The sequence below is a fragment of the Metopolophium dirhodum genome, chromosome 1 (assembly GCF_019925205.1).
Source record: "Metopolophium dirhodum isolate CAU chromosome 1, ASM1992520v1, whole genome shotgun sequence".
Taxonomy (NCBI): domain Eukaryota; kingdom Metazoa; phylum Arthropoda; class Insecta; order Hemiptera; family Aphididae; genus Metopolophium; species Metopolophium dirhodum.
Window position 1 is genome coordinate 118952197 of NC_083560.1, and position 12884 is coordinate 118965080.

The 12884-nt window shown below is 28.2% G+C and overlaps 1 protein-coding gene across 1 annotated transcript; it reads right to left on the reverse strand.

Annotated features, from left to right (window-relative positions):
* Nucleotides 1-316: 316 nt before the first annotated feature.
* LOC132936521 (cullin-3-like) lies at nucleotides 317-7579 on the reverse strand. The gene is made up of 10 exons (XM_061003261.1): nucleotides 7369-7579; nucleotides 5521-5640; nucleotides 5273-5455; nucleotides 4968-5162; nucleotides 4618-4794; nucleotides 2665-2835; nucleotides 2461-2592; nucleotides 2258-2385; nucleotides 737-974; nucleotides 317-666 (listed from the first exon to the last, which is right to left on the reverse strand). Exons 1-10 carry the CDS (start codon nucleotides 7432-7434, stop codon nucleotides 499-501), a joined length of 1578 nt encoding a protein of 525 aa, XP_060859244.1. The 5' UTR covers nucleotides 7435-7579; the 3' UTR covers nucleotides 317-498.
* Between the last annotated feature and the right edge of the window lie 5305 nt (nucleotides 7580-12884).

The window sequence follows — 12884 nt, forward strand, 5'->3', positions numbered from 1 at the left end:
TTCATATTATATCAAATAGTAAATTATCATATAACATCAAATATTATTAAAATAGAAAAAAGTAGAAATTATTATCTTAATGAACACTTTGTAAAATGATAATAGTTATATTATATTTTAAGTACATTATTCATAATTATAATGTAATTATATAGTCTTTTAAACATTTTGTAAAACAGTTGTTAAAAACAATCAAAACAAATTTAAAATCAGATATATTATCTACACATTTAAAGAATTAAATATGTTAAATATTAAAAAGTAAAAACCATCCTATTTAGTACTATATTTATGAAAAATATAAATTATTCCCTGGTGGTTTTTGATCTTATTACATAACTAAACAAATACAAATATACTTTTTATAAATATATTTAATTAGATTATTTTAAACATAAAAGTACATTAATTACTTAGTTTAACTTTTCCATCAAATAATTATTAAAAATTATACTTCTATGTTAAACTTCCTTATATACATTATATTTATATTTACATTTATATACATTCAAAGGATTCGTTAATAAAAAATGTATCAGTCATATTTATTTCTCGGTCCCTTGGAGTTTTGATAAGTAAATTCTTCAAATAATTGCCAAAATACATCATGTCTTGTAAAGACTTAATTAAACTATTTTTAGGAATCTTAGTTTTATTTTGTATTTCCTGTAAATTAATAAATGATGGTAATAATTTTTAAAAAAAATTTCATAAAAAATAAATATGAATAAATTACTTGAAAAGTTAATGTATTATTAGTATTGAACAAGTCAAGCACACACATCTGGTAAGTTGTTACTTCAAGTTTGATCTTTCGATGTTCCCGCTTAATTTTATTTTTTGGTAATTCATTATCAAATTCTATATCCAAAGAAGGCTTGCCATACAAATTTGCGTTCAATTCAACTGTACCAAACTGAGGTAATAACATTAATTTCTTATTGGCGTTATCCCGGATATTTTCTTTGTAGATTCTGTTGAATAAAAACAAAGATTGATAATTTATCATAATATTATATAAATAACATTTATTTATAATTTGTTTGGGTATTTATAAACATTTAAAAATTAATTATAGATTTATTTATTTATGGTGGTAAACCACTGTTCGCTCAAGTAGTACAACTTGTATACAAAAAAATAATAACTACAAATGCATGGCCACAAATTAACACCAATAGAAATTGCTTCATTAGAATTATTTGACAAATAAAAATAAAACCATAATTGTATGAATTTGATATTATTCATCTGATATTATATTTTTGTCTAATAAATTCATTTGAACTGCTTAGTTCATTCACTGCATTTACTAAAATGTAAAATTAATTGAATAGTAAAAAATGGAAGTTGAAGAAGAGGGGAACAAGTAATATATAAAATAAATACATTAGTAGATTTATTTAAATGCGGGTTACATAAAGAACAGTCTGTAAATTGGTTACCGGCCTTGTAATTTATTCATTCTATAAAGTTAATGATTGTGTTAAACTATGTTAGTGTAGCATAAAGTAATATTAAATTATTGATAACTGCGATTACCAAATAAATTAAACCACCAATAACATTGATAACATCAATGATATTTCACCGATCTGTAAGTTACCGAACCAAAATCCGATCTGTAGTTTACAGGTCCGGTAATTGATCGCTTACAGAACCATTAATACTATCGGGTGTTCAAGCTACACCCAGTTTTATTTAAAGAACCGTTAGTGGTCCGATAACAGTTCGGTAAAGAGATACAGGACGTTTATGCAACCCATCCTTATGGGCTTAAAGCAGAAAATAAATTGTCATGGTAAAATCTCAAAATAATAATATAGTTGTAATTACAATATTCTATGATATTTAATTTTAAAAAATGTATACAATTTATTAAAATAATATAAGAAAAATGATTATATTATTGTATTAATAAATATATAAATATATTGCATTTAATAAAACCAGCAAAAAAATTATATTCATTTTGATAATTAGTATAAGTAAATGTGTTCTAATATAACTGACATTCAAGGTTCACAAGGAACACTTTTATTTATTACTAGCTGATCCCGTGCACTTCGTTGCCCGGCAACCAATAATTATTATTATAATAGCTTCAAAACCCATGTCAACCAAAGGACACACACAGGCAGACAAACATTCATTCACCTTTTGGAGTTGGTTGCCATGGTAATATAGACACACAGACAGACATACATTAATTTTTATACAATATATAGATTATAAAATATAATATAAACTTGTTTACGTTTTGAATTCATTAAAAGCACACAATCCAAATGACGGTATTTCATGTTTTAATTTTCGATCGACTGGCCAATTAACTGGAGTTATTACATTTACATCAATGTCAAAATCAAAAGATTTTGAAATGCCCTACATGTTAAACAAAACATATTAGTAAAAATGTAGGCATGAATTCACTGTAAAATAAATTACAATTTTACTTACAAAAATACACTTGTTTACATCAACCCTGTCTTTATAGTGGCTCATAATAATTTTGGACAACACAAACTTATCCCATATCATACTATTTAATTTGGAAATAAATAAAGTGCCACTGTCATTGTCATATGTACTCTATATGAAATAAAATAACATTCTTGTTGAAAATTTTATTTATCAAGTTACCTTATATACAATTTGACTTACATTAAGTTTGGCGATCATTTTATTCTCATTGTCCACGCTGAAAAACTTCAAATGAAGTAATCTATTGCATAAATTAATTTGATAGGTATATTCAAACGATTTTTTGTCCATAAGATATTTTACCATGAATATAATGTTGTTAATATCAGCTTTCGGTTTATTTTTTATATACTAAAATATTTCATACAATAAGCATTAATAAAAATCTGATTAAACAGAATGTTGTAATAATATTATTATAAATACCAAATATAGAATTTAAGAAATAACATTTGTCCCTGTTCATGGAACACACTAAATCCAAAAATTGATTTTTCCAGTTTATTATTATACAGAATTCAGTTTAAAAATATCTACAATAATATGCTATATTCAACAAGTCCCAATACTATCCACATGTGGACTTTATGTGTTGTGCATGAATCGTTGGTAATTCATAGAATATAGTAAAACTAACATGTAAAATTGATTACATTTTAATCATATATACATGTTTAAAAAATGTTTTTTAAAGTTATTGCATTTACTGACTTACAAAAATATCCTTCTAAAAACCCAAAAGACGATTATGAAAATGGAAACTTTAGACAAATTACAAATTAGTAAGTTAAAGGCTGGTAAAGAATTACTTGAGGACAACCCAAAGTGACTTCTGTTTAAGCGATTTACTATTACTTTCCTCGGAAAAAGACATAATAGATGATATTAATTTACTTAAGTTGTAAATGCCAAACAATGATAAATTTAAAAAAAAAAATTGTCTTTAATACATTTTTATATCCATTGCTTCATTTCTTGTAAGTTCATCCCCCAAAAATCAATTTCATTTTTGTATAAATAACAGTTTTAAATTTTAATATTAACTTAAGAACATCGAGAAAATTGTATAGTTCAAAAAAAATATTTTATACATATTATATAAATTTTTTTTTTTATTAAGTTAGTGAGCCAAATTTACTTGGATGCACCCTCTCCCCCTCCTAAGAAAATGACTTGGTTATGCCTCTATACCTAGTATAAATGCTTAAATTCCAATATGAAGTATTAAAAAAAAATCTTTTTTATTTGATATTATATTGTATTACATTGTGTATTTGAGTATTTATATATACTTAAGTTTCTTCTATCAATGACAGGTGTTTTTGCCTATTTATTACTAAACACTAATTAGTATTGAATTCAAGTTTGAATTTTATTAGCAGGTATCATTTTTAAATTTTACCATTATTTTAAAGTCTGAGGTTATTGGACAGTTTGGTCAAATTTTTAGAACAAGTTATATCTCCTCATATTTTGTAAAACTGGAAAACAAAAATTTTTGTTTAACTGTATTTAAAATAGATTTTTAATATTTGATACTTTTAAGATAAAGTCACGGAATTATACTACGCACCGGAAATTTTAGTTAATAATTTGCTGAAAATGATATAAATGTGCTTTACTTACAATACCACACCCGAGTTTACAAAAAAAACATATAAAATCACTAGCAAAATTATAGAATAGCAGATACTGTTACAAAATATGTTAATTTTATTAACATGCATAAATCAAAACTTTAACTAACTATCAAAAAGTCAATTTTAAGAAAGAAACACAGGCGTGAGTGTTTATATGTAAGTTTGAACCCTAATTGTTAACCAAGAAAGGCGGCTAATCAGAAAACGGATAACAGAGGTTCTACTTAAACTGTACTAATGTTGAGCAAACTAGTGGCGGCTAAATGTCTTACCTAATTAGTCTACACTATCTCTATCAAGGCACTCTAGTTCAATATGAAAAGATTAAATATGAACAGGGAAGAATGGAGTCCCAAATTTGTCTATTAGACCTTACAACTAGCCTTTCGAAGAATAATTAAATTGGTTATAATTTAAATTAAATAATAAACAGCCATAAAACTGTTATCAAGTACACATATCAATATAATTATAGATGGATAATTATATTTACCGTATTGTTTCCTCTTCTTAGTTTTTCATCAATGAAAAAAGATAGATAAAAAGGTATTAAAGAATTCAAGTTTAAGAAATAATGAAATTCATCACCAATAGTTTCTTCAAATAAGGGGTCATTGTTGAATAAATTTACCATTAAATCATCAAACTTTTTTTTCAAATCCAATAAACTCTGAAAACAAAAATATATTATAGATAGGTAAGTAATTCAAATAAAATAAATTTAAAAATAATATTTATCAAGAAAAATTTAAGTTTTAATAAATTAATAAAATTTACTGCTAAACAAAGTTTAATTATTTATTTTGGTACATATTCGTAAGAATATATTACCCTCAATATTACCTGAACACAAGTATTAAAATTATAAATTTCTTTTGTTCTAAGTACAACTGATTCTCCTACTTCACGAAAATATGGACGCATTCCATCAAACATCACTTTTACACCACCATTCACAGAACTCAAAAAATTGTACATCCATTTCAAATCATCATGTTGGTTATTCCTCAACATATACACAACGCCACAATTTTCCATCTGAAAGATATAATAGTTGATTAGGGATATCAAATGTAGAATTTGAATTTTGCATGTACAATTTTAATGGTTTGAAAAGTTTTATACAATTCAATTAATATAATATTAACCTCTACAATTGTCTTCATATTTTTGATGACGAGTTCTGTTTTAATAATATTAACATATTCTTCAATTCTAGTCTGTACATCAGTTTCCAATTTCATTTTGTTAATTTCTTCAATTATTTTGGCTTCAACGTTTTTAAAATAACAACATGCACAGTATTTAAATAAGAATTCCTTGCTTACCGACTGTAAGTAAGTCATATAAGTTAGCTTGAAAATAATAATATTGTTTATGTTATTTCAATTCTTACTTGAAAACACTCGGTATATTCGTTCAAATACAATGGTATTACATCGTTAGTCTTAATATTTTCGTTTTTTTGCACAATACTCATTTTGGAGACATCTTTGGCCATAGACAAATGAGATCCCTGAAATAATATTATATAATAATTGATTACTAATGAGATAAAAAAAATCACCCTGAGGTATTTTTTAAGTGATTTTGAAAAGATAAAATATATAACTTATTACTCCACCAAAAAGATCAAAAATATAATATAAAAGTAAAATGCACATTACTACAATTTGTGTTATTAACCACTATCAAAAACTTATATTTCTATGAACACCTAAATGCAGATTGGACCTATTAGATGCACATACAATTAAATACTTCATTAAACTGCTAAATAGATATTATAAAATATCATATTTGATTAATGTGATCAACATTTTTTTGAAATAGACAGTGCAGTGAAAGTTACACAATGTTATATTTAAAAGCTCTAAAAGATAACTGATATTTTTATCAGTATAGTTTTGATTTAAAAAAATATGTAGGTATCTATTTTTATACCTAATAGGCAAGGCTGGCATTAACGAGTTAAAGTTAAGTTAAAAATTTGATTTAATTTAAACTTTTAACTTAACTAGTTACTTTTGGATTTTCATTAAATTTAATGTTAACTTACTAAATTTCTTTTTTAATTAATGTAAAATTAACGAATTGGTTTTTCATTTTAAGATGTAAGTTAGGTTAATTTATTTTGTTTTTAATTTTATTACATTTCATTATTTCAGTCTATTTCGTTTTCATGACAAAAATATTCACCGTGAATTGTTTATACTCGATTAACCGTCACTCTCTGTTATCCGTCATTGTCCAAAAAAACTGCATATGCAACGTAGGTCTTATTTCTCCGTAAAATTCGGAAGTTTGTCGCTCAAAAATATTAAGTCTCGAAGAAACAAAAGATAATGACGAACTATTTTGTAAAGTATGTAATATGTATGTTTGTATTTTTCGAGGTATTTTTTTTGTATGTAGGTACACACACGTTGACGTTGTAGAATACATAGCCACGTTTATGGCTGATTTTCTGTATAATAATATGTACAATTTACTTTACCTTATAATTTCCATTGGTATTTTTTTTTTAAATTATTACAAGTACAACCGTTATAGCATTCATTGAAAAGTACTAGTAAATAAAATTAATACACGAGTGTATAAGGATGAGTATAAACTGGTCCCGTGATCAGTTAAAATAAATTATACAAATTGTGATTAAATATAAGAACTATAAAACATTTTTCATTTTAAAAATAATGGGAAAAGTCTAGATTAGAACTTACATGTTTTTTTCAGATCCCAATCAATGAACTAAATGCATTTTTGTTAACAAAAATCGGTATAGATTATACCCAATATTATAAATATAATTATAACTAATTCTTTAGGATTGTCTGTTGAAAAAAATTACAGTACACAGAGTTTAAACAATTGTGACAATAACAATGATTAAAATAAGCCTATATAATATCTTGGTATTCAGAATTACACGTATTTAACTGAATAGAACTGGATTTAAATAATGTACATAAAATATAGGTAGGTACTGCTATTGAACATTTAATTTCCACGCATAACTTGTATATAATAATTATATATAAACATTAAGGGAAATCATTAAAATTTCAGAGGGGCTTAAATTTGTATTCACAATGTGAGCGGGGCTTCGATTGTTAATGGGGTTGGCTAGTGGGATAGTTGGAACGGCTAAGACCACCCTCCCCAAGTTCCCTCCCATATGTATGAATTATAATAAATTATTTAGTAATTATAATAGTAATGCTGATAGATTAAATAATATTACCTCGTTTGGGTTGGAGTTATCGTCTACAACGTTATCTTCCATTAATTCGTCATTATAACGTTCCATAGTTTAGGGTAACAAATTCAACATGTATAGATGAAAAAATGGTTAGAACCACAGGAATTCACTGGTTTAAGCTCTTAGTGATGTGCTTTAACTTGAAAAAGTTATAGAGTCTAACGGTTTAAAACTGCACAGTAATTCTACTGTCGTAACAGGTAGTACTAAATTACTAACTGATAGGCGCTCCCGGCGAGTCGGCGAATGAAACTTCATCCCCCTCTCTCCAGCCACCCATAGCTCGTTGTGTCGTCGCCGCCGTCGCCGCCGCCGCCGTCTGTAGATAATAATATGTTAACAACGACGCCTGGAACCACTACCACACTGTTACGAGGACGTCGCGGCGCATGCGTGTTGTCTACACACGAAGTACGACATAGCACGTTGCCGTAGGTACTATGAATGTTGGAAGTGGAATATCGTTATAATATAATATTATTATACCATTATAATATTTTATAATACTATTATGATTTTATCAAAAATTACTGATATAAAGAAAATCAATTAGATACACAATAATTTGAATAGTAGTATGTATTAAAAAATATTATTTTGTAGCAATGTTGTATAATATTATGAGGTGTTATTTATATTATTTATATAGATTTTTAGAACTATATTATACATAATTACTCTCCAACTATAACTACCTGTGTAGTTAACTTAAATGTGTATTTTAAATAAGGTATCTTTAAAAAAATATAATATTTTACACTACTTATAAACACTTTTATCATTTTATGAAATAACATATTTGGAGCCCTTCTGACTTAATGCATCCGGGGCCCTTTAAGTACCAGGCCGACACTGATAGGGTGCTGTCCGTGTTGACATTAGAGTGAATGGTCAATGAGTAAATGACCAATCATTAAATTTTTAAGTAACAACATTATCTGTACTCTCTCGTTGGTTATTTACAATATTTTAAGTGAGTTATGAGTATGTAAAACGTTTATATTTTTAAATGCTCATAATTCACTTAAAAATTAAAATATCGTAAAAACCAACGATAGAACACAGATAATATTGTTACTTAAAAGTTTGATAATAGGTGAATCCACTCTAATATCAAAACTGACAGCGCCCTATTGAAACTAGCGAACAAACATTTGCTATGTCGTACTTGTAATTTGCTATGGGTAAGACGGAGACAACACGTGTGGGTGCGACGTGCTCTTATTTCTTTAAGTTATTATTATTTGAAATGAGTATAAGCAAAATCTTTAAAGAAGAGACTATAGGCTACCCAGCTACGGCTATAAGGAACCGGAAAACTGTAAAAGTAGTGCGGGATAATTATATCTCCTGTCTGATTTTAAAAGCAGTCCGATGGGCCGGTGCCGTTCAACCATTATATTTTATTGGCGCAAAACATGCCTATTTTATAATATTTTCAGAAAATATTATACTGTGTAGGCCAGGGACTGGAACCGAACCTAAAAGAACTATTTATCAGGTACTATTTTGTTATAGGTTTTTTGAAGTACCTACTCAACAACCGAATTGACCGAACTCTATAATATAATCGCATATTTTGTGTTATCGGTGTGAATTGGTATTTCAAACATAACAAATTGAATTCTTGGAAAATAACTAATTAATTTAATTCAGTTTTATGTTCATATTATATTATAGTATTATTATTAATGTGTTTTCTTGCCTACTATGATAAGGCAGCGATAAGACGGCGTGCATTCGTAAGTTCATAACCCGAAAAAGTAAAATATAGTGATAATATTAACAATAACACCTAATTATACAAACATCAATGTAATTTTACAATCATTTTTATTTTGTTATACGATTCTCTTCGTCTCGTGGATTCGTCCGATTAGGTTATAAATCGATTTGTGATAATATTGCGCTCATTATTTTTTACTGGTGAATTCTATTAACTAGTAAATACATCACTCATCGAAACACTACAAACACTCACGCATATCACTATACTACCAATAATTTCATACCAATGGCCAATCTATAATACCTAATTAAAAGTACCTAACTCGATATAATGCGACCGTATAAAATACGTTCTTTTAAAATAATTTTATTTATTGTAATTTAATGGTATTACTGTTTTGTGTATAAATTATGTATGATTATATGAGTTTTCTAATATTTCTCATACTATTAATTAAACCCGCATTCCGGATATAGGTATTTAAAATTATTATAATTTTCGGTAGGTACCTAAATTATCTTTAACCGGTACCGAAATTATTTGGAACTGGTACCTTTATTTTTTTCATCAACGAACCAGAACCGAATCGGAACTGTTATTTTATTTTTGGAGTACCGGTACCTGAACCGATACCAGTAAATTCAAAAGGTTCCAGTCCTGGACCCTGGGTATAGATACATACCTACTAAGATATTATTGTCACAATAATTGATAGTTAGAATATATTTATATTTAGACGCATGGGGGATGTGCATTTATGTATGTTTGTATGTTTGTTTGTAAGTGTGTGTGGGTATGTGTACCTATGTGTAGTTTGTGAAGGAAAAGAACATAATATTGTTGTACGCACAACAATAATAATAATTAATATCATAATCCATATAGTTTTATTTCTAAAATCTAAATTCAATACAAATTCTAAAAACAATAACCGATTGGTAGGTATTTGGTACTCTCATGTATCATTGACTTCAGTTAACTTGCGAGTTGCGAAAGTCGTGTATGGTAATGGTATACTATTTAATTATTCTGTATCGTGTTAGTAGGTTCCTTATTCTACCTTTATTACATTTTAATTTTTTCGTGACGTGTGTTTACATTTAATTTTAAATATGTCTTAAAAATAAAAATAGGTAGTGCGGATAAAAACATACGTGCAAAAAAATAAAATTACTACAAATCACTTAAGAATCGAAAACAATTTCTGATATGTTTGATAATAAATAAACAGACAGAGCTTGAACCATTAAGCAAGCGATAGGTAATAAATAAAAATAATTTTCACTTGAAATAATATTAATTTATAAATATATTCTATATAGGTACCTATAAATGATGTATCAGGTTAAATTGATTTAGATAATGCAGTTTATATATTTTCAAAAATGAAAAAAAGAAGATATTCTTTAATAAGCTAATAATAATTTTGTTATTGAATAAAAATTGTCATAATAGTTTGCAGAGTTTTAATGTGTTTATAATATATACAATTGTTTTAATAAAATATCTGCTCGCTTATATTTGAGGTGTGTAGAACCATATCAGCTCAACTCACAAAAGCGTAACTGTGCAGGACGGGCATTTAAAGTTTTGAAATTATATTGTGTTAGGTAAGCCGCCCAAACAATTATGTGCTGCTATCTAGCGAAATAATTTGTTTTAGAGTTGGACCAGTAATATATTTTCAAATAAAAACGCAATTTGATTTCTTATGGGTTGGGCCGATATGGTTCTACACGCCTCATTAGCAAATTATGTTGTTACCTAGTTCATAAAAAGGGTTGTACAAATTAGAGTAAAAAATATTTAAATTCTAAAATAATAGTGAGGTGGGATTGGTAATTTTATAAAAATGTAAGTAGATATGTGGTTGTGAGCGAAGCGATCGATTTTTTTTTAGCCATTCAAAGCATTTGCCCCCTCTATTGAAAACTGAAATGACGCCACTGGCTCAGCGCCATTATAAGTGCAATTCGTATTTTTTTATACATCTGGTTAACCTTCCCTCCCTCGACACTTTGCAAGCCAGTGCAGACGACCGCCATATTTGCACGATCTTCATTGGCGCAAAACAGCAGTGTTTGGAAAGTACTACTATTTTATGTGAACGAGCCACGAACGCGTTCAATCGAAGGGTATTTGAACGTGTTCGATTATTACGCGAACGACTATTTTCGTTAATTTAACATTCATTACCTATTTTAAAAGTAAAGGTAGGTAGTATATAGGTACGGCGGAAATACGAAATAGGATTTATGATCTGCAGAGCGTCGGCGTCGGCTGGTATCTACACATAATAATATAATATATTATATTATACACAATGTTTTATAGTGCTTTTGAAATCATCCACTTTCCACCCTCGTCTACGCCACTACTCCGTAGTCAGCCAAAGGCATTATAGACGGACAGATATTATATACTGTCGAATAACGATGTGAAAACATTAAGCAGTATCAGTAGCATATTTGAGGTGGGGGATTTACAAACAAAATTATTCAATACGATTATGTTAAATTTTTAAGTTATAGAAATAAGCCTTATAAATTAAAAAATGTTGCATTATGCGATTTTTACTATATTTTTTAATCATCATATATTTATTTTTTTAAATTCGTATATAAATATTTAACCTTTTCCGCCGTGTAGGAACTAACATACGTAGGTACCTGGTTTTTTTCCGTGTAGGAACTTACATATTATGTCCGTGTAGAAACTAACGTATGTAATTGTTTACTTGCTACTCTTGACTCTCGTGTAGGAACTTACTATTCCCCAAGCCGATACCAGAATTTATCAACCGGAAATGTGATCCTAGCATTTACAACTAAAACGTTACACAATTTTTGCGTTTATCGTTATTTAGAACTACAACGTTATACAAGTTTTGCGTTTATCGTTATTGAAAATAGTGTTAATAGGTACCTATAAAATTTAAAAATATAAATACTAATTCTAGTAGGTAATGGCCCGGATATGAAATATAATATAATCGATTTCCGTTATAAATACGTTTAAAAATTTCAATCGTTTTTTGTCAAATATAACGTTTGCAAGCCCTAGATCTTAGCCTTACTCTATCTTTATAATATGGAACGTAATACTTATACAACACAGGCTAAAATATGGGAGGAAAATAGACATAATTTCAGTCAAAAATAATGTGGAGGAAAATGGGAACCAACCTATTTTTTTGGAGGAAAAACGGTATCTCATTTTTGGAGGAAAATGGAACCGACTTCTATAAGACACGGGGCCTGTGGCGTGGGTTCCGCTCACACCGGCCTTAGGACAGCCCGGCGTGCAGTGGCGTATTTAGGGCTGTTTATAATATGCAAAAGTTTTCTCCGAACTTAAAGCCTCTAAGTTTAAAGGCTGGGCTATTGGATTCAATCATATTCCCCCCTCCCCCAAGACAAAAACCTTAATACGCCACTGCCTGCGTGTGAATATAATATAGAGTGAATAATATTCAGTGTGGTGTTTCAGTGTATATATTTTCCAACCTTTTCACCCCAGCAAACGTGGAACCGAACATAATATATTATGTGCAGCTGTCTGTTGCGGGGATAATAATAATATTATATAGGTAGTAGGGTATTATTTTCTACCCCCAAACCTTTAACACAAAAGCGACCGGCTTGTAAAATATTTGTCTGTACACTCAAACATCTGCCAGTGTTAGTCCGAAAATCTGGTAAAATTCCGAATTCGTCATGGCTCGTATATACACTACCAGTTGTACAATATAATATTTTATTGTGTGGCA

What these genes read in the sequence shown, in the direction of transcription:
- LOC132936521 (XM_061003261.1), bottom strand. Translation starts at nt 7,434, where the DNA reads ATGGAACGTTATAATGACGAATTAATGGAAGATAACGTTGTAGACGAT. An exon ending in ATATGAAGACAATTGTAGAG is followed by an intron (nt 5,163 to 5,272) that starts GTTAATATTATA and finishes TATATCTTTCAG; the next exon opens with ATGGAAAATTGTGGCGTTGT. An exon ending in ATGTAAACAAGTGTATTTTT is followed by an intron (nt 2,386 to 2,460) that starts GTAAGTAAAATT and finishes TTTAACATGTAG; the next exon opens with GGCATTTCAAAATCTTTTGA.